Raw genomic sequence first — 22427 nt, forward strand, 5'->3', positions numbered from 1 at the left:
CTCTATTCTATTTTCTGTTCTGTTCTGCTCTGCTCTATTCCGTGTCTCCTGCTTGAGCAGGGGGTTGGACTAGAAGACCTCCGAGGTCCCTTCCGACTCTGTTCTTCCGTTAAGACAGCAAGGAATTGCTTCCTCCGCCAGCTCTCCTTGACGGGGGGAGCAGTATCCCTGCTGGTCTTAAGTGCCAGCCAGCCATTGTGTTGCTAAGTCAGCTTCTGGTGCCTCAGCCGATGCCCGTAAGCCCCACCTGGCACTCTGAATAGAGGCTTATGAGTCATCTTGACCACGGTCAAGGCCAGGAGAAGGCCTGTGGTAAACATCGCAAGGCGGGTGTCCTTGTTTTCCATTTCAGCTCCTCCGTTTTCCATGGGAACCAAAAGTCTCCCTCGGTGTCAGAGTTGGCGAGGAAGCTGCCGGAGGAAAGAAAAGGACGGAAGGGTAGCTAAAAATAATGCAGAGATGAAAAGCCAGTCTGTGGAAAGCTGAGCTCATAAACCACGATTCGGCCCAGGTGGGGAGGAAGCCAGGTACGAGCAACCCGAGAGAGAGAGGGGGGGAAACCACCATTAATGGACTAAGAGGGAAGGAGAGAGAAAGAGAGAGAGAGAGAGAGAGAGAGAGAGAGAGAGAGGGAGAGATTAAGGAAACCACCATTAATGGACTAAGAGGGAAGGTGACAGAGATAGATAGATAGATAGATAGATAGATAGATAGATAGATAGATAGATAGATAGATAGATAGATAGATTAGATAGATTAGATAGATAGATAGATAGATAGATAGATAGATAGATAGATAGATAGATAGATAGATAGATAGATAGATAGATAGATAGATAGATAGATTGATTGATTAAGGAAACCACCATTAATGGACTAAGAGGGAAGGTGACGGAGAGAGACAGACAGAGAGAGAGAGAGAGAGAGATTAGATAGATAGATAGATAGATAGATAGATAGATAGATAGATAGATAGATAGATAGATAGATAGATAGATAGATAGATAGATAGATAGATTAAGGAAACCACCATTAATGGACTAAGAGGGAAGGTGACGGAGAGAGACAGAGAGAGAGAGAGAGAGAGAGAGAGAGAGAGAGAGAGAGATAAAGGAAACCACCATTAATGGACTAAGAGGGAAGTTGTCACCCCCGTAGTGTTCTTGCCTTTGGGCCCTTGTTTTTGTTCCTAAGAATAACAGAGTTGGAAAGGGACCCTGGAGGTCTTCTAGTCCAGCCCCCCGCTCAAGCGGGAGACCCCAGTGCTGTTCTTATTTTAATATTGGCAGTTTTAATTTTAAGCCACCCAGACTCATTGTGCAGCGTGTAAACTTAATCAGCAAATAAAAGAAGCAGGAAATTCTGCTTGCAGCTTCCACATTTCTGCACGGACCCCCAGGACTCACATAAAATCATAGGGCTGGAAGGGACCTCAGAGGTCATCTAGTCAGACCGCCTTCCCAAGATAAGATCCCTTCTTCCATCCCAGTCAAACGGTTGTCCAGTCTCTTCTTGAAAACCTCCAGTTAATGGAGCATCCACGACTTCTGGAGGCAGGTTGTTCCACTGGTTAAATTGTTCTGACTGTCAGGAAGTTTCTCCTTAGTTCTAGGTTGCTTCTCTCCTTGATCAGTTTCCACCCGTTGCTTCTTGTCCTGCCTTCAGGCGCCTTGGAGAGTAGCTTGACTCCCTCTTCTTTGGGGCAGCCCCTATTGGAAGGCTGCTATCATGTCCCCCCTCGTCCTTCTCTTCATAGTTGTTGTTTTTTTATTTCTATTTTTTCTTTTTCCCCCCCATCCCCTCTTCCTCTTTATTACAGTCTGGTTTTATATTGTTTTTAATTCCCTGCTTTTATGATGTGCTCTTTTATTAGTTTTGGGAGAGGGGAAAGCACTTCCAGAGACATTTGTATCGGGAACAGAATAAAATATATTCAGTGATAGGAATAATAACCGTTCCCAAACTGAAAAAGTGTTCCGTTTCCTAGTTTGCAGCTGACATAAAAAGGCAGAATAAATGTGAAAAAAGCAGGCTTTTTCATTCAGGGCCCTCTGGGTCTGCTTTTCTCAGCAGCCAGCAAATCCTTTGAAAATCCTTTGAAAACATTTTCTCTTTTTCTCTCCTGGGAGGACTCTGGTTTTGTCAGCTGATCAGAGAAGATCGCAGGGAATGTGCGTAGCGCAGGGTTGAATGTTGGGGTCCAACTCAGCCGGACCCTCACACACACCCCAGCAGAGACAAACAAGGAGACAGCGAACAGCAGCCTGATGGAGGAAATAACACTCCCTCCGACCCTGGCAGGGAAAGAGAGCCACGAGGACGTAAACTGGATTAGAAGCTAAATCAGATTCCAGCAGCCAGCTGGAGCAGTCAGAAAGGTTAAGAAGCGAAGATGTAGTGTGGTATCAGTAAGATGAGCAGCACAGAAATTTAATAGATGGGAGAGAGAGAGAGGGAGGGAGGGTGGGAGGGAAGGATAGATAATAAATAATGGATGGATGGATAGATAATTAGATAATTAGATTAGAGATAGATAGATAGATAGATAGATAGATAGATAGATAGATAGATAGATAGATAGATAGATAGATAGATAGATAGATAGATAGATAGATGATGGATGGACAAAGACACAGACAGATAGATGATGATGAATGGATGGATAAATAGATAATTAGATAACTAGATTAGAGATAGATAGATAGATAGATAGATAGATAGATAGATAGATAGATAGATAGATAGATAGATAGATAGATAGATAGATAGATAGATAATAATGGATGGATGGATGTACAGAAAGACAGACAGATAGATAGATAGATGATGGATGGATGGATGGACAGAAAGACAGACAGATAGATAGATGATGATGAATGGATGGATAGATAGATAATTAGATAACTAGATTAGAGATAGATAGATAGATAGATAGATAGATAGATAGATAGATAGATAGATAGATAGATAGATAGATAGATAGATATAGATAGATAGATAGATAGATAGATAGATAGATAGATAGATAGATAGATAGATAGATAGATAGATAGATAGATACCGGTAGATAGATAGATACCGGTAGATAGATAGATAATGTAAGGATGGATGATAGATACAGAGACAGACAGGTAGATCGATAATGGATGGAAGGAAGGATGGATAGATGGAAGGATGGATGAAAGATAGATAGATAGATAGATAGATAGATAGATAGATAGATAGATAGATAGATAGACAGACAGACGGACGGACGGACGGACGGACGGACAGACAGACAGATAATGGATGGATGGATGGATGGATGGATGGATAGATGGATGATAGATACAGACAGACAGATGATGGATGGATGGATGGATGGATGGATGGATGGATGGATGGATGGATGGATGGATAGATAGATAGATAGATAGATAGATAGATAGATAGATAGATAGATAGATAGATAGATAGATAGATAGATACTGTAGATAAACACAGACAGACACATACATAGATATACAGAGATAGACAATAGATATATGTATAGAGAGAGATTAGACAGAAAAGAGAGACAGATGAGAGAGATTGGTTTGTTGGTTGGTAAGTAGATAATTGATAGATGAGAGACAGAAATGATAGATGATAGGTTGATTGGTAGCTAGATGTTAGATAGGTAGATAGATAGACAGACGGACAACAGAATAGCAGAATAACCGAGTTGGAAGGGACCTTGGAGGTCTTCTAGTCCAACCCCTTCCTCAAGCAGGAGATCCCTACAGAGTCACAAAATAACTAGGGTTGGAAGAGACCTTGAGGGTCATCTAGTCCAACCCCCTGATCAAGCAGGAAACTCCATCTCAGTCAGTGGCTAGTCCAATCTCTTCTCGGATGAATAGATAGGAGAGAGGGGGGGGGAAAGGGAGCAGAAACTCACATTAAATCTTTTTTTAATGATGATGTTCCTCGGCTCCTGATAGACAGACGACGTCTCCCTCAGGTCTTGCCAAAATGACTTCTCTGTCCTTTTGTCTCCTGGCAGCTCACCGTTTACCTGGGCAAGAGAGATTTTGTCGACCACATTGACCTCGTGGATCCAGTCGGTAAGTGGAGCTGTCAGGACTCCATAAAGCAGGGGTGTCCAAACTGGGCCGCTTTAAGACTGGTGGACTTCAACTCCCAGAATTCCTCAGCCAGCATGGCTGGCTGAGGAATTCTGGGAGTTGAAGTCCACCAGTCTTAAAGCGGCCCAGTTTGGCTGTGAGGAATCCTGGGAGTAGGAGTCCACCAGTCTTAAAGCGGCCCAGTTTGGCCAGCTGAGGCATTCTGGGAGTTGAAGTCCACCAGTCTTAAAGTGGCCCAGTTTCGCTGGCTGAGGAATTCTGGGAGTTGAAGCCCATCAGTTAAAGTGGCCAAGTTTGGCCGGCTGAGGCATTCTGGGAGTTGAAGTCCACCAGTCTTAAAGTGTCCAAGTTTGGCTGGCTGGGGAATTCTGGGAGTTGAAGTCCACCAGTCTTAAAGCGGCCCAATTTGGCTGGCTGAGGAATTCTGGGAGTTGAAGTCCACCAGTCTTAAAGTGGCCAAGTTTGAAGTCCCCTCCCATAAAGTAACCGAGATCGGTCAAGTGATCATGATCCCCCCTTTGGATTAAGGGGGGTTAATCCTTTCCTGTCCTCGGATAATAACGCTGGAAGCCTTGGCTGTGTATCCTAACATGTTCTGCAGCAAACCTGGTTAATGCACGCACCCATGATGGGCAGACCCAACCGGTCCAATTCGCTCTCATTTTCGGCCCGTTCTTTCTGCAGATGGCGTTGTCTTGGTGGATCCAGAATACTTAAAAGAGCGGAAAGGTAAAATTACGATTTCTTCTTAAACCAATTTATCTAGCCTCCCAACTCACACACAAACACACACACACAACGCCTCCAGGAGGCGTGCCATGTTAAAAAGCCCAGTTTTAAATTCACCATTTAAAACTCACTCACCCCCATCACAGGATGTTGGCCACAAAATCAAAAAAGTCACACGATTTTCTCCGATAGCCAAATTTCGCCCGGGGATCTGCCTCGCCTTACTTTTTCCAATGAGAAACCAAGTAGAACAGGGGTCTTCAAACTTGGCCCTTTGATGACTTGTGGACTTCAACTCCCAGAGGAATTCTGGGAGTTGAAGTCCACAAGTCATGAAGGGGCCATAGTTCTCCCATACTGGCTGAGGAATTCTGGGAGTTGAAGTCCCCAAGTCATGAAGGGGCCATAGTTCCCCCATGCTGGCTCAGGAATTCTGGGAGTTGAAGTCCACAAGTCATGAAGGGGCCATAGTTTCCCCCATGCTGGCTCAGGAATTCTGGGAGTTGAAGTCCACAAGTCATGAAGGGGCCATAGTTTCCCCCATGCTGGCTCAGGAATTCTGGGAGTTGAAGTCCACAAGTCATGTTCCCCGGTTTCAAAGGGGGTACGTGGCTCAGGAATTCTGGGAGTTGAAGTCCGCAAGTCATGAAGCGGCCATAGTTCCCCTATGCTGGCTGAGGAATTCTGGGAGTTGAAGTCCACAAGTTATGAAGGGGCCATAGTTTCCCCCATGCTGGCTGAGGAATTCTGGGAGCTGAAGTCCGCAAGTCATGAAGGGGCCATAGTTTCCCCATACTGACTCAGGAATTCTGGGAGTTGAAGTCCACAAGTCATGAAGCGGCCATAATTTCCTTCATGCTGGCTCAGGAATTCTGGGAGTTGAAGTCCGCAAGTCATGAAGGGGCCATAGTTTCCCCCATGCTGGCTGAGGAATTCAGGGAGTTGAAGTCCGCAAGTCATCAAAGGGCCAAGTTTGAAGACCCCCTGCCCTATAGCTTTGTCTGAAGGGAAGAAGTTGATATAGTTTATGTCCAGGATCGATAATATATCAAATGCTCTCCTCCAGTCCTGGTTTCTGGAAGGGAGACTTTTCTGGAAGGTTCTGGCCAGTTATGAGCAATACGTTTGAAAAAGCAAATTTAAAATACAAGCAAACCCCTTGTTAGTTAGCTAGTGCCACCGTCCTACAAAAACCCATATTGCAAGTATTACAAAGTCCATCCTCCGTGGCCTTCCGCCACGAAGGGAGTCCCAGGGCCCGTGGATAAAAGCATGTCTTCGAGGCCAAAAGCAACGAGGTGGGGCCTATCTCATCTCCGAGGAACGCTGTTGCAAAGGCAGGGAGCCACCACCAAGGAGGCCCTTTTCCTAGGCCAGATGTTGCGTGCCTTTTTTTCTTTTAACTTAGGTGTTTACCCACTTTTGGGTGCTGGAATCGAATTCCGACAGGGCTCCTTCCCAGCCCGGGACCACAGCCTTTGATTGAGGCCTCTCCGTTTCTCCCGGCAGTTTTCGTGACGCTGACCTGCGCTTTCCGCTACGGCCGCGAGGATCTGGACGTCCTGGGCCTGACCTTTCGCAAAGACCTCTTCGTGTCCAACGTCCAGGCTTTCCCTCCAGTGGCCGAAGAGAAGAAGCCGCTGACGAGGCTGCAGGAACGGCTGGTGAAGAAGCTAGGGGAGCAGGCGTACCCCTTTACTTTTGAGGTACACCCCCTCCCCTCTCACTCTCCTTTCGGCACCCTGTTCCCATCTCTGTGGTCTTGGTGGCAAGGCTACCTTGGATGATGCGATGGGAGAGGGATCTCGGAGTCCTAGTGGACAATCCCTTAGATCAGTGGTTCTCAACCTTTTTAATGCCGCGACCCCAACCGGTCATAAGTTGAGGACTAAACCGGTCGTAAGTCGAGGACTACCCAATCGGTCGTAAGTCGAGGACTTTCCCTGCCCGGGAGCGCCGCACATGCGTGGTTCCACCCCCTGCGCTGGCTGAGGCGTAGCTGGCAAGCGGCAGAGATGGAGCAGGTCGACCACCAGCTGGCCCAGCCCAAGGGAGGTAAGGCACCCGCCGGAAAAGGGGAAAAAAATGGCGGACAAAAAAATGGCGGACAGCCTTGCTTGGCGACCCCCGTGAAATGGTCGATCGACCCCAAATGGGGTCCCGACCCACAGGTTGAGAACCACTGCCTTAGATAGGAGCCAGCCGTGTGCTGCAGCTGCCAAAAAAGCCAACACAGTGCTGGGCTGCATTAACAGAGGGATAGAATCAAGATCACGTGAAGTATTAATATCACTTTACAAGGCCTTGGTAAGGCCACACTTGGAATACTGCATCCAGTTTTGGTCGCCACGATGTAAAAAAGATGTTGAGACTCTAGAAAGAGTGCAGAGAAGAGCAACAAAGATGATCAGGGGACTGGAGGCTAAAACATATAAGGAACGGCTGCTGGAATTGGGTATGTCTAGTTTAACGAAGAGAAGGACGAGGGGGGACATGATAGCAGTCTTCCAGTATCTCAGGGACTGCCCCAAAGAAGAGAGAGTCAAGCTATTCTCCAAAGCAGCTGAAGGCAAAATAAGAAGCAACGGATTGAAACTAATCAAGGAGAGAAACAACCTGGAATTAAGGAGGAATTTTCTGATAGTGAGAACAATTAATCAGTGGAACGGTTTGCCTCCAGAAGTTGTGGATGCTCCTACACTGGAGGTTTGTAAGGAAAGATTGGACAGCCATTTTGACTAAAATGATAGAGGGTTGCCTGCTTGAACTGGGGGTTGGATTAGAAGACCTCCAGGGTGCCTTCTGTTATTCTGTATTTGCAGGATTGTTTAACATAGCCTGACAATGAATAAACACAGCAATCTTACAGTAAAAAAAAATAATAAAGCCTTACAATAACCCCGCACTAAGTAAAGCCTTGGAAGAACCTTACAGTAAATAAAGTTTACAATAATCTTGCAATAAATAAACCAACTGTTAGCATTCATTGTTGACGTGTCTTGCCTGGTCTGCCTCAAAGGGCAGATTCTTCCACAAAGTCAAGAATGAAAGTGAGTGAACAATAGGAGAGAAATGCTGGAGAGGAGAAAGAAAGAAGGAAGGAAGGAAGGAAGGAAGGAAGGAGGAAGGAAGGAAGGAAGGAAGGAAGAAAAGAAAAGAAAAGAAAGAGAATGAAAGAGAAAGAAAGAAAGGAAAGAAAAGAAAGAATGAAAGAGAGAGAAAGAAAGAAAAGAAAAGAAAGAATTAAAGAGAGAAAGAAAGGAAAGAAAAGAAAGAGAATGAAAGAGAGAGAAAAAGAAAGAAAGAAAGAAAGAAAGAAAGAAAAAAGAAAGAAAGAAAGAATGAGGAAGGAGGAAGGAGGAAGGAAAGAAAGAAAAAGAAAAAAGAAAGAGGAAGGAGGAAGGGAAGGAAAAGAAAGAAAAAGAAAAAGAAAAAAGAGGAAGGAAGGAAAAGAATGAAAGAAAGAGGAAGGAGAAAGGAAAAAAAGAAAGGAAGGAGGAAGGAAAGAAGGAAAAGAAAGAAAGAGAAAGAAAGAAAAAAGAAAGAGGAAGGAGGAAGGAAGGAAAGAAAGAAAGACAGACAGACAGACAGACAGAAAGAGAGGAAGGAAGGAAGGAAGGAAGGAAGGAAGGAAGGAAGGAAGGAAGAAAAAGAAAGAGATAATGAAAGAAAGAAAAAGAGAAAGAAAGAAAGATAATTTTTATTTCCAACTTCTATGCCGCCCTTCTCCCCACGGGACTCAGGGCGGCTCACAGCATGTTAAAAAACAACACAAAAAACATTTCCCCTATAAAACCAATTAAAAACCAAATATATTTATGGCTGTGTCATTATTAAAATCTTTAAAAAAATTTTCCCTATTTAAAATTCACCCTAGGTCAGTCCCGCTTGTTGAAAAAGCCATGTCTTGAGGGCGGAAGGAGGAAGGAAAGAAAGAAAGAGAAAAAAGAAAGAGGAAGGAGGAAGGAAGGAAAAAAAGAAAGAAAAAGAAAGAAAGAAAGAAAACGAAAAAGAGGAGGAAGGAAGGAAGGAAAAGAAAGAAAGAAAGAAAGAAAGAAAGAAAAAAGAAAGGAAGGAGGAAGGAAGGAAAAAAGAAAAAAAGAAAAAAGAAAGAAAATTTAATCATAAAGCAAATATAGAAAAGAGGAGCGAATGGTTGAGACGAAGACAAAACCGAGGAAGCAGACCCTTGGATGGAGAGAGAAGAAGTTTAAAGAAGAAAAAGCAATTATAAAATTGTGAATTAACGTGAAGGGAAGCTAAGAGGGTCTGTAGGGCATTGAGAGGCATGATGAGTAGGGTTGATGTAGTAAACTACGTATAGCTCTGTTCTTTTTCTTTCTTTCTCCACTTTCCTTTCTTTGATATGCAATATTTGGACTCTTTTTCTGCTCTGTGCCTAAGGCGGTTGCGTTAATCGAGGTTTGCAAACGGTCCCTCCTTTGCGTTTTGCAACCGGGCTGTGCAAGAGGGATTTTGCCTTTACTGGGGGATGCTTTGATTCTTCTGTTTGCGTTTTTATTTTTATTTTTATTTTGCACAGATCCCTCCCAATCTCCCTTGCTCCGTGACGCTGCAGCCTGGCCCGGAGGACACTGGAAAGGTAGGTAAGGGGCGTCTGGGGGTACAGTGGATAGAGGATCCCCTAACCAGAGGGGGTGGGAAAAGAGGCCTTGGCATCTAACAAAGTTCTGGCTTCTTTCAGACGCTTCAAAAAGCTGCTCAGAAAGGCACAAAGTTTGCTTGTGGTAAATGGGCTGTGAGAACGACCCTGGGAGACAGAAGAAAAGAGCCACAAACTAGGCAGATCGTTGGATAAGAGGCCGCTGAGCCCTCAGTAGAAATGAAAAGAGGGAGGGAGGGAGGGAAGAAGGAGAGAGGAAAGAAAAGAGAGTGAGAGAAAGAAAGAAAGAAAGAAAGAAAGAAAGAAAGAAAGAAAGAGAAAGAAAGAAAGGGACGAAGGAAGGAAGGAGAGGGAGAGGAAGAAAGAAAGAGAGAGAGAAGGGGAGGAAGGAAGGAGCGAAGGAAGGAAGGAAATGGTGAATAAAGAGGCTGCTGAGCCCTCAGTAGAAATGAAAAGAGGGTGGGAGGAAGGAGAGAGGAAAGAAAAGAGAGAGAGAGAAAGAAAGAAAGGGACGAAGGAAGGAAGGAAGGAGAGGGAGAGAAAGAAAGAAAAAGAGAGAGAGAGAAAGGGAGGAAGGAAGGAGCGAAGGAAGGAAATGGTGGAAAAAGAGGCTGCTGAGCCCTCAGTAGAAATGAAAAGAGGGAGGAAGGAGAGAGGAAAGAAAAGAGAGAGAAAGGGAGGAAGGAAGGAGAGGGAGAGGAAGAAAGAAAAAAAGAGAGAGAAAGGGAGGAAGGAAGGAGCGAAGGAAGAAAGGAAATGGTGAAAAAAAGAGGCTGCACCTGCTGAATTTCTGTCTGTCACTGCTTGAGTGACCTCTTGAATCAGGGAGAACAAGGAAGGGAGGGAGGGAGGGAGGGAGGAAGGAAGGAAGGAAGGGAAGAAGGAAGGAAGGAAGGAAGGAAGGAAGGAAGGAAGGAAGGAAGGAAGGAAGGAAGGAATCACCAGTCTTTATTTGGTGAGGATTAAAACGAGAGGAGCTTTAATCTGTACGATGAAAAATTAGACAGGTAATCCTCGACTTACAGCCATTCATTTAGTGACAGTTCAAACTTACAACGGTATTAAAAAAAGTGACTTAAAAACCATTCCTCAGACTTACAACCGTCACAGGTTCCCCGCGGTCACCTGATCCAAATTTGGGTGCCTAGCAACGGCCGCGTATTTACGGCGGCCGCGGTCTGGTTTTTGAGCTTCCGACAAGCAAAGTCAAGGGGGGGAAAGCCGGATCCACTTAACGGCCACACGATTCGCTTCACGACTGAAGTGATTCGCTTAGTGACCGTGGCAAAAAAAACAAAAAAGGCTGTTAAATCGGGCACGGCTGGTTTAACAACCGCGTTGCTTAGCAACACAATTTCTGGTCCCAATTGTGGTCCTAGGCCAAGAACTATCTGCGCTGCTCGCGGTCTCCTCAAGAGGAGGAGAGTTTCACAGCGAAATGGATGCGGAATTCTAGAATCCTAGAGAGGGGTGGGAGCTGAGAGGTCTTCTAGTCTGACCCCTCCCGCCCCGTAACCTCGCTTCACGTCTGGCCGACTCTTGCTTTTTTTTTTTAGGCTTGCGGGGTGGACTACGAGGTGAAGGCCTTCTGCGCGGAGAATTTGGAGGAGAAGATTCACAAGAGGTAGGCCGGCTAAACTGGTTACGGCCAGCCTGGGGGGGGGGAGTCCCTGCGCCTCCGGTGGTTGGCCGAGTGTCGGGCGAGGCGGCCTGGAGGATCTCCCGGCCTTCCTCAGGATCGGCTCCCCCAGCCTGGGAAATCTGGAGGCTGTTTTTCAGGCCTTGAGAGGCCCTGGGATGGCTTGGCTGCTTGGTTGCTCTTTCTTTCTTTCTTTCTTTCTTTCTTTCTTTCTTTCTTTCTTTCTTTCTTTCTTTCTTTCTTTCTTTCTTTCTTTCTTTCCTTCCTTCCTTCCTTCCTTCCTTCCTTCCTCTTTCTTTCTTTTTCTTTCTTTTTCTTTCTTTCTTTCCTTCCTTCCTTCCTCTTTCTTTCTTTCTTTCTTTCTTTCTTTCTTTCTTTCTTTCCTTCCTTCCTTCCTTCCTTCCTTCCTTCCTCTTTCTTTCTTTCTTTCTTTCTTTCTTCCTTCCTTTCTTTCTTTCTTTCTTTCTTTCCTTCCTTCCTTCCTTCCTTCCTCTTTTTCTTTCCTTCCTTCCTTCCTTCCTTTCTTCCTTCTTTCTTCCTTCTTTCCTTTTTCTTTCTTTCTTTCTTTCTTTCTTTCTTTCTCTTTTCTTTTTTTTCTTTTCTTCCTTTCTTCCGCTTTCTTTTCTTTCTTTTTCTCTTTTTCTTTCTTTTTTCTTTCTTTCTTTTTCTCTTTCTTTCTCTTTTTCTTTTTCTTTCTCTTTTCTTTCTTTTTTTCTTTCCTTCCTCTTTCTCTTTTTCTCTTTCTTTCTTTTCTTCTTTCCTCTTTCATTTTTCTTTCTTTCTTTCTTTTTCTCTTTCTTTCTCTTCTTTTTTTCCCTTTCTTTTCTTTCTTTTCTTTCTTTTTCTCTTTCTTTCTTTCCTTCCTTCTTTCCTTTTTCTTTCTTTCTTTCTCTTTTCTTTCTTTTTTTATTCTTTCCTTCCTTCCTTCTACTTTCTTTTCTTTTTCTCTTTCTTTCTTTCCTTCTTTCCTCTCTTTCTTTTTTCTTTCTTTCTCTTTCTCTTTCTTTCTTTCTTTTTCTTTTCTTTATTTCTTTTTTCTTTCCTTCCTTCCTTTCTCTTTCTTTTCTTTTTTTTTCTTTTTCTCTTTTTCTTTCTCTTTCTTTCCTTCCTTCCTCTCTTTCTTTTTTCTTTTTCTTTCTTTCTTTCCTTCCTTCCTTCCTTTTTCTTCCTTCCTTCCTTCCTTCCTTTCCTTCCTTCCTTCCTTTCTTTCTTTCTTTTCCAACTGTCTGCCTACTCTGCAGCTCTTCCTTCTGTCTCGTAAATAGGCCAGACCTTACATTACAGGCAGTCCTCGACTTACGACAGTTCATTTAGTGACCATTCAAAGCTGCAACAGCGCTGGAAAAAAGCGACTGATGCCCGTTTTTCGTACTGACGCCCATTGCAGCATCTCCATGCTCAACTGATCCAAAGGGGCAACTGACTCATATTCATGACCGTTGCTGTATCCCGGAGCCCCGTGATCTCCTTTTGCGACCTTCTGACCAGCAAAGTCCATGGGGGAAGCCAAGGCTCACTTAACAACCGTGTTGCTAACTTCACAACTGCAGTGATTCCCTTAACAACGGCGGCAGAGGAGGTCACAAAACAGGGCAAAATTCACTTAACGACCGTCTCGCTTAGCAACGGGCTCAATTGTGGTCGTACGTCGGGGACTGCCTGTATACTGCATATCCCCTTTGGGGATTCTGGGTCCTGCAGTCCAAAGAAGGTCCTCTCTTCACGGGAAGGCTGGGGTAAGCATGTCAGGTTGTGATGTTGCCTGTCTTGTCCCCAACTGCCGGTGCAGGAACTCCGTGCGCCTGGTGATCCGGAAAGTCCAGTATGCGCCCGAGCGGCCAGGCCCCCAGCCCATGGCGGAGACCACCCGGCAGTTCCTCATGTCCGACAAGCCCCTCCATTTAGAGGCCTCGCTGGACAAAGAGGTATTTGAGCCCTTCGGCAGGGCAGATCCAGGGTGGGTTCTCTGCAGCCCTAGCAGAGTTGGAATGGAATGGAATGGAATAGAATAGAGGAGAGAGAATAGAATAGAATAGAATAGAATAGAATAGAATAGAATAGAATAGAATAGAATAGAATAGAATAGAATAGAATAGAATAGAATAAGGAATAGAATAAGGAATAGTAGAATGGAATGGAGAACAGAACAGAATAGAATAGAAAACAGAACAGAATAGAATAGAATAGAGAACAGGACAGGACAGGACAGAACAGAACAGAACAACAGAATAGAATAGAAGGAGAGAAGCAACCTAGAACTAAGGAGAAACTTCCTGACAGTGAGAACAATTAACCAGTGGAACCACCTGCCTCCAGAAGCGGTGAATCCTCCAACACTGGAAGTTTTTAAGAAGAGACTGGACAGCCATTTGTCCGAAATGGTATAGGGTTTCCTGCCTGAGCAGGGGGTTGGACTAGATGACCTCCAAGGTCCCTTCCAACTTTATTATTATTATTATTATTATTATTATTATTATTATTATAGAATAAAATAGAACAGAATAGAATGGAGAACAGAATAGAATAGAAAACAGAACAAAACAGAATAGAGAACAGAACAGAATAGAATAGAGAACAGAACAGAATAGAATAGAATAGAATAGAGAACAAAACAGAATAGAGAACAGAAGAGAATAGAATAGAGAACAGAAGAGAATAGAACAGAATAGAATAGAATAGAGAACAGAATAGAATAGAGAACAGAACAGAATAGAGAATAGAACAGAACAGAATAGAGAACAGAACAGAACAGAATAGAGTTGGAAGGGACCCTTCCCAGAAGTTTCACCTTGAGGGCCTCCTCGACCTGTCGCCTGTCTCCCCACAGATCTATTATCACGGAGAACCGATCAATGTCAACGTCCACGTGACAAACAACACCAACAAGATGGTCAAGAAGATTAAAATCTCAGGTAACCGGGAGGCTTCTCCTGTTCTCCGCTGGTGGCATCCGGGAGAGAAGGCCGGGTCCTCCTGCGTAGGTGGTCCTCCTCCGGGGTGGTGGGACCTAGCAGGGCTTGGCTGAGTCGTGGGTGGGAATCCAGTTCTCCTGGATTGAGAGTCTGGTGGTGGAGGGCACCAGGCCATCCAAAGCCATTTTGTCGTTTTGGTCCCTCAAGGGAAGGACAGGAAGAGGGAGGGAGGAAGGGAGGGATATAAAATCCAGACAATTTTTTTGAGTGCAGGAACCTGATTTGAATCAATGGTCAGACAGGACTTTGGAATTAGTGAGGAGGGGTTCCTGTTTTTATATGCACTTTGTTTACATACATATTTTAGATTTTTTAAAATGTACAGAGTCAGAAACAAAATCTTTCTGTCCAGTTCTTCTCTTCTCTTCTTTTCTCTTCTCTTCCCTTGTCTCTTCTCTTCTCTCCTCTCTTCTCCCTTCCCTTCCCTTCTCTTTTCCCTTCCCTTCTCTCTCCTCTCTTCTCTTCTCTTCTCTTCTCCTCTTCTCTTCTCTTCTCTTCTCCTCTTCCCTTCCCTTCTCTTCCCTTCTCTTCTCTTCTCTTTTCCCTTCCCTTCCCTTCCCTTCTTTCTCTTCTCTTCTCTTCTCTTCTCTTCTCCTCTTCTCTTCTCTTCTCCTCTTCCCTTCCCTTCTCTTCCCTTCCCTTCTCTTCTCTTTTCCCTTCCCTTCCCTTCCCTTCTGCCCTGACTTCCCATTGCCTTTCTCTTATCTTCCCTTCTTTCCTTTTTTCTTCCCCTTCCCGCTCCACTTCTTCTTCCCTCTCTCCCTTCCTTCCTTCTTCCCTTCCCCTTCCTTCCTTCCTTCCTTCCTTCCTCCACCCCTCCCTTCCCCTCCTCCCCTCTCTCCTCCTCTCTTCTCCCCTCTGCTTCTCCCCTCCCCTCCCCTTCAGCCCTGCCCTTCCCTCCCCCTCCTCTCTTCTCTCTTCTCCTCTCTTTTTCTCTCCTCTCTCCTTCTTGCAAAAGTAATTTTATTTACATTTCATTTCATATTTTGTTTCATTCCCCCCCCCCATTTTCATTTCACATCATTTAAATTCTTCATCTGACATCTCCATCTCCTGAGGTCCAGTACGTTGCCCACAGGAGGGGTCTCCTCCGTGGAATACGGTCAAATAAGTCAGTGGTTCTCAACCTGTGGGTCGGGACCCCATTTGGGGTCGATCGACCATTTCACGGGGGTCGCCAAGCAAGGCTGTCCGCCATTTTTTTTGTCCGCCATTTTTTTTGTCCGCCATTTTGTTTCCCCTTTTCCGGCGGGTGCCTTACCTCCCTTGGGCTGGGCCAGCTGGTGGTCGGCCTGCTCCGTCTCTGCCGCTTGCCAGCTACGCCTCGGCCGGCGCAGGGGGCGGAACCACGCATGTGCGACGCTTCCGGGCAGGGAAAGTCCTCGACTTACGACCGGTTGGGTAGTCCTTGACTTACGACCGGTTTAGTCCTCGACTTACGACCGGTTGGGGTCGCGGCATTAAAAAGGTTGAGAACCACTGAAATAAGGCAAGGTAGCAGCTATATTGGTGTGGTCAAACGCTCCACCCGTTTGGTTTTTTTTTTTAAAAAAAGGAGGGTCCTTCCATTACATCATCCAGGCCGCCTTTTTTTTTCTGGTTTAACTTTTTATTAATTTTCCAATGTTACAATTATATCTTTGAAAAGCAACGTGGTGTCTGAGTTACAACAGTTCCATTACATGCAGGTATTATTAATACAAATCTCCAACTATTACAGCCAACATTTCCTCTCCTTTTTTCCCTCAATACATACTGTCTCTTGTTTAAATTAGTATACTTCTTATTCTATTCATCAGCTATTTTACAGCTTTCTTACATTTATCACTAATTTGATATGTCTTACTTATTTTAACATTCCATCTTTTGGACCATCAGTAACCTTATGAATTTTCCCGGCTTTAATGTTGCGTTGATATTGAAATTAACCGTTTAATATTTTATCATTTCCAAATTTGTAAGTGACCCCCAATTTATTTATTGAATTTATTTATTTATTGAATTTATATCCCGCCCTTCTCCTTGCGGACTCAGGGCTCCCTTTGTCACGATTCCCCCCCAACATCTAGTATTCCGAATATGTATCTTACCTATCTCACTTCTGTATCAACGGATTAGTAATACAATATAACATTCTTATTTTCATTATAATTTCCAAATATTATAAATTCAATAGCCAAAATTTCTCCCCTTTCAGCATTCTTCCTTATATCCACTTTCTCATATTTAAGGCTTCTAATTTTTATTCTTATCACTACATCAAAACATGTTAATTACGTTATATCACTCTTAACATATATATATGTCTTGACCACCCCTCACCGATGACCCAGGGTACTTCCATGGACGTTGCTCCACCAGCTGGCCCCTCGGCACACACACACACACACACACACACACACACACACACACACACATATGTGTCTCTGTGTCTCTCTCTCTCTTCCTGCTTGCTTTCCAGTTCGACAATATGCGGACATCTGCCTGTTCAACACTGCCCAGTACAAGTGCCCGGTGGCCGTGGAGGAAACCGAGTGAGTAGCCAGCCGGTGGGCCCAGCCGCTGCCTCTCCCGCTAGGATGGAGGCAGGCCCATTTACGCTCACACACACACTCTTTTTCAATTGGAAACTTGCATTGTAAAACTCCAGAAAGGACAGTGAAAAACAGCTGCAGTTTGGTTTGAGTATCAGTTTAGATAGTGCAAATTAAAGTCGGAACGCAGCCCATTATTCTCCTCCTGCCTGGACACACTTACTAACCCCCCCCTCCCTCACCCAGGATTTGTGGGGAAAAACCCCACAAAAATTATTCCAGTTGTAAGACAGTTTACAGTTTTAGATAGATAGATAGATAGATAGATAGATAGATAGATAGATAGATAGATAGATAGATAGATAGATAGATAGATAGATAGATAGATAGATAGTATCTATCTATCTATCTATCTATTACCTACCTTCCTTTCCTTCCTTCCTCTCTCTCTCTGTCTCTCTCTTACCCACCTTCCTTCCTTCCTTCCTTCCTTCCTTCCTTCCTTCCTTCCTTCCTTCCTTCCTTCCTTCCTTCCTTCCTTCCTTCCTTGGATGGATGGAAGATAGATGATGGAAGGAAGGATGGATGATAGACAGACAGACAGAGACAGACACAGACAGACAGACAGACAGACAGACAGACAGACAGACAGACAGACAGACAGACAGACAGACAGACAGACAGATAGATAGATAGATAATGGAAGGAAGGAAGGAAGGAAGGAAGGAAGCAAGCAAGCAAGCAAGCAAGCAAGGAAGGAAGGAAGGAAGGAAGGAAGATATAGATGGAAGGAAGGATGGATGATAGATAGATAGATAGATAGATAGATAGATAGATAGATAGATAGATGATGGAGGGAGGGAGGGACGGAGGGAGGGAGGAAGGAAGGAAGGATGGATGATAGACAGACAGACAGATGAAATAAAGACATAGGAGATAGAGATGATAGATAAACGATAGATGATAGACTGACAGACAGACACAGACACAAGAGATATAGAGATAAATGAGCAGGAGAGAGAGGTAATAGAAAGAGAGAGAGAACGATCATAGAATCCTAGAGCTGGGGGAGGGGCCTTGGAGGTCATCTATCCCAACCGCCTTCCCACGTTGGGAGACCTTATTCGACAATCCCTGCCCATTTTATTTCCTTCCTGCTGCGAACAAAAGCTGCGAGGGACGATGCTCTGACGCCCGGACGGTTCCTCCTTCTCCCTCCCCCCCTCCCCCCCTTTGCCCCCTCCCTGCAGCGACGTGGTGGCCCCCAGCTCCACCTTCTGCAAGGTCTACACCTTGACCCCCTTCCTCGCCAACAACCGGGAAAAACGCGGACTGGCTTTGGACGGAAAGCTGAAACACGAGGACACCAATTTGGCTTCCAGCACCCTGTGAGTGCCATCTTTCCTCCGGGGCCGTTGGGGGAGCGAATTCGGATGGCGCGCATGTGCGCCGATGCGCCCCGGCCCCAAAAACGGCCCATCGGCCACACCGGGGTGGCGTTTAGCGGTTTGACGGGGAGTCCTCGGCTTACGACCACAGTTGAGCCCAAAATTTCTGTTGCTAAAGGAGACGATCGTTAAGTGAATTTTGCCCCATCTTTCTTGTTGCCGTTAAGCGAATCACTAACATGGTCGTTAAGCGAAGCCGACTTCCCCCCATTGACTTTGCTTGTCAGAAGGTCGCAAAAGGGGATCATACGATCCCGACACTGCGACCGTCGTAAATGTGAATCAGTTGCCAGGTGTCTTAAATTTTGATCATGTGATCATGCTGCAACGGTCGTAAGTGTGAGAAACGGCCATGAGTCCCTTTTTTCAATGCCGTCGTAACTTTGAACGGTCACTAAATGAACTGTCGTAAGTCGAGGACTACCTGTATACAAGCAGATATATGAAACGAATATAATACAGGTAGTCCTCGAATTACAACCACAATTGAGCCCAAAATTTCTGTTGCTAAAGGAGACAATCCTTAAGTGAATTTTGCTCTTTTCTTGTCACCGTTAAGCAAAATCATGGCAGTCGTTAAATTACTAACACGGTCGTTAAGCGAATCCGGCTTCCCCCATTGACTTGGCTTGTCAGAAGGTTGCAAAAGGGGATCACAAGACCCCTCCACAGGATGCTGTGACCGTCATAAATATGAATCAGTTGCTAAGTGTCTGAATTTTTATCACGTGAATATTGGGAAGCTGCCACGTTTTTAAGTGTGAAAAATGGTAAATAAGTCCCTTTTTTCAGTGCCGGTCACTAAATGAACTGTGGGAAGTCGAGGACTTCCTGTATACAAGCATATATATAAAACAAATATAGTAGACTTGCGACCACAATTGAGCCCAACATTTCCATTACTAAGCGAGACAATTGTTGAGTGAATTTTGCCCCATTTTACGACTTTTCTTGCCACCGTCGTTAAGCCAATCACGGCAGTTGTTAAGTTAATAACTCGGTTGTTAAGCGAATCCAGCTTCCCTCATTGATTTTGCTGGTCAAAAGATTGCAAAAGGGGATCACAGGACCCTGGAACACTGCAACGGCCATTAAGTGAACTATTGTAAGCCGAGGACTACCTATCCCAGGGGTAGACAACCTTGGCTCTTTTATGACTCGTGGACTTCAACTCCCAGAATTCCTGAGCCAGCCATGCTGAGGGGAAAGGGAGAGGTTTCCAAGCTGAGCCATGCTGGCTCAGGAATTCTGGGAGTTGAAGTCCAGGAGTCATGAAGGGGCCATAGTTCCCCATGCTGGCTCAGGAATTCTGGGAGTTGAAGTCTGCGAATCATGAAGGGGCCATAGTTCCCCCATGCTGGCTGAGGAATTCTGGGAGTTGAAGTCCACCAGTCATGAAGGGGCCATAGTTTCCCCATGCTGGCTCAGGAATTCTGGGAGTTGAAGTCCAGGAGTCATGAAGGGGGCCATAGTTCCCCCATGCTAGCTGAGGAATTCTGGGAGTTGAAGTCCACAAGTCATGAAGGGGCCATAATTTCCCCATGCTGGCTGAGGAATTCTGGGAGTTGAAGTCCACAAGCCAGAAGAGCCAAGGTTGCCTACCCCTGCCCTATACAGATCTCTGCACCCCCGAAGGCCATTAAGGAAAAGAGAAAGGATGAAAACCTAAGAGAAATTCTATTTCACTTTTTATATATATATATATATATATAAATTTGTGAGGCTCAATTCTTTTCTCTCCACGGCCAGGCTAAGAGACGGCGCCAACAAGGAAGTTTTGGGCATCATCGTCTCCTACAAAGTGAAAGTCAAGCTGGTGGTCTCACGAGGCGGGTAAGTACGTACAGTCCTCAACTTAACGACCGTAACCGAACCTGAAATTTCCGTGGTATTTCACGACGGTCGTAAGACGAGGCACCGTGCAAGAAAACCTGATTTTACAAAACTGATTTGCGGCCGTTCGATTTGTCCAACCTGAGCATTTTTTGGGGGGGGGGGCAGAAATTAGAAATAAACACCAGTTTTTGCCAAAAACATTGCCAATCCACGGTCAGGTGATCTCAGCGTGCCACAAACGGTCATAAATGTGAACCAGTTGCCCCAAATTTGATTTACATGATCTTGGCAGGGGAGGGCCGTTGGAAGCCGGTCACTATGATTTATGACCTATGACTTATTACATGCGGTTTATATGTGCACTGAGAGCTTCTGCACCGGAGACAAATTCTTCATGTATCTGATCATATTTGTCCAATAAGAGTATTCTGTTCTGTTTTGTTCTGCTCTGTTCTCTATTCTATTCTATTCTATTCTATTCTATTCTATTCTATTCTATTCTATTCTATTCTATTCTATTCCCATCACCATCCCTATATATTCTATTCTATTCTATTCTATTCTATTCTATTCTATTCTATTCTATTCTATTCCCATCACCATCCCTATATATTCTATTCTATTCTATTCTATTCTATTCTATTCTATTCTATTCTATTCTATTCTATTCTATTCTATTCTCTGTTCTGTATTCTATTCTATTCTCTTCTGTATTGTCCTCTGTTCTCTATTCTGTTTTATTCTATTCCCTATTCTGTTCTGTTCTCTATTCTATTCTGTTCTGTTCTCTTTTCTATTTTATTCTATTCTCTATTCTCTTCTGTTCTCTATTCTGTTCTATTCTCTGTTCTGTTCCTTATTCTGTTCTCTATTTTATTTTGTTCCCTATTCTGTTCTCTATTCTCTTCTGTTCTCTATTCTGTTCTATTCTCTGTTCTATTCTTTATTCTGTTCTCTATTTTATTTTGTTCCTTGTTCTGTTCTCTATTCTGTTCTTTATTCTGTTCTGTTCTCTATTTTATTCTATTCCCTATTCTGATCTCTATTCTGTTTTGTTCTCTATTCTGTTCTGTTCTCTGTTCTGTTCTTCATTCTGTTCTGTTCTTTATTCTATTTTATTCTATTCCCTATTCTATTCTGCTCTCTATTCTGCTCTCTATTCTGCTCTCTATTCTATTCTACTCTACTCTACTCTACTCTACTCTACTCTACTCTACTCTACTCTACTCTAACCCTCTTCTCTCCTCTCCTTCCAAATGCCAGCTTGCTGGGAGACCTGGCCTCCAGGTAACACCTTTCAGATTCTACCTGCGCTGATCCTATGCAGTGCCACTTCCCTCCACCAGGGGGCATCCATGGGGAAAGTCAAAAAGGTCAAGGGTTTTTTTGCTCACAAGGGATGCGGCTGCGGTTGCTAAGCACCGACGCCATCTTGACTTTTCTGACCCCCTCTGGGGAAGCCCCTGCCTTTGCATGCAGCGACCTGCTCCCGTTCCTCACCTGCCATCATTTCCTTCCAGCCTTTTCAGCCCTTTCACTCTCAATGATTTACAGGGAGTCCTCGGCTTACGACCGCGATTTCTGTTGCTAAGCGAGACGGTCGTTAAATGAGTTTTGCCTCACTTTTACTACCTTTCCTGCCACAGTTATTAAGTGAATCACTGCAGTTATTCAATCAGTGACATGGTCGCTAAGCAAATCCAGCTTTCCCCATTGACTTTGTTTGTCAGGAGGTCGCAAAAGGGGGTCACGTGATCCCAGAACGCTGCGACCGTCATAAATATGAGTCAGTTGCCAAGCGTCTGAATTTTGATCATTAACCCCAGGATGCTGCAGCAACGGTCGCCAGTGTGAAAAACGGTCCTAAGTCACTTTTTTTTCCAGTGCTGTTGTGACTTCAAACGGTCACTAAACAAACCATTGTGAATCGAGGACTACCTGTATTTTCATTCGATTTGGATGCTAGTTGACGCCAACTAACTCTTAAACCTACAGAATCACAGAATTGAAAGGGACCTTGGAGGCCATCCAGTCCAACCCCTTGCTCAAGCAGGAGACCCTGACAGAATCACAGAATAACTAGAGTCGGAAGGGACCTTGGAGGTCATCTAGTCCAACCCCCTGCTCAAGCATGAGACCCTGACAGAATCACAGAATAACTAGAGTCGGAAGGGACCTTGGAGGTCATTCGGTCCAACCCCCTGCTCAAGCAGGAGACCGTATGGCATTCAGAATAACATGGTTGGAAGGTATTTTAGAGATCATCTAGTTCAACCCCCTGCTCAAGCAGAAGACCCTGACAGAATCACAGAATAACTAGCGTCAGAAGGGACCTTGGAGGTCATCTAGTCCAACCCCCTGCTCAAGCAGGAGACCGTATGGCATTCAGAATAACATGGTTGGAAGGGACCTTGGAGGTCATCTAGTCCAACCCCCTGCTCAAGCAGGAGACCCTGACAGAATCACAATAACTAGAGTCGGAAGGGACCTTGGAGGTCATCTAGTCCAACCCCCTGCTCAAGCAGGAGACCGTATGGCA

At 44.7% G+C, this 22427-nt stretch overlaps 1 protein-coding gene across 1 annotated transcript in view; it reads left to right on the forward strand.

Annotated features, from left to right (window-relative positions):
- Positions 1-22427, forward strand: part of ARRB1 (arrestin beta 1) — a 72905-nt gene that overhangs the window by 44132 nt on the left and 6346 nt on the right. The window contains exons 3-13 of the mRNA XM_015815483.1: positions 4025-4085; positions 4791-4835; positions 6345-6541; positions 9379-9438; positions 11016-11083; positions 12888-13023; positions 13926-14010; positions 16532-16604; positions 17855-17992; positions 19802-19885; positions 21152-21175. Coding sequence (XP_015670969.1) covers positions 4025-4085; positions 4791-4835; positions 6345-6541; positions 9379-9438; positions 11016-11083; positions 12888-13023; positions 13926-14010; positions 16532-16604; positions 17855-17992; positions 19802-19885; positions 21152-21175 — 971 coding nt within the window. The remainder of the gene's footprint in view (positions 1-4024; positions 4086-4790; positions 4836-6344; positions 6542-9378; positions 9439-11015; positions 11084-12887; positions 13024-13925; positions 14011-16531; positions 16605-17854; positions 17993-19801; positions 19886-21151; positions 21176-22427) is intronic.

Source organism: Protobothrops mucrosquamatus, unplaced genomic scaffold (assembly GCF_001527695.2).
Source record: "Protobothrops mucrosquamatus isolate PMUCROS unplaced genomic scaffold, P.Mucros_1.0 scaffold344, whole genome shotgun sequence".
NCBI lineage: Eukaryota > Metazoa > Chordata > Lepidosauria > Squamata > Viperidae > Protobothrops > Protobothrops mucrosquamatus.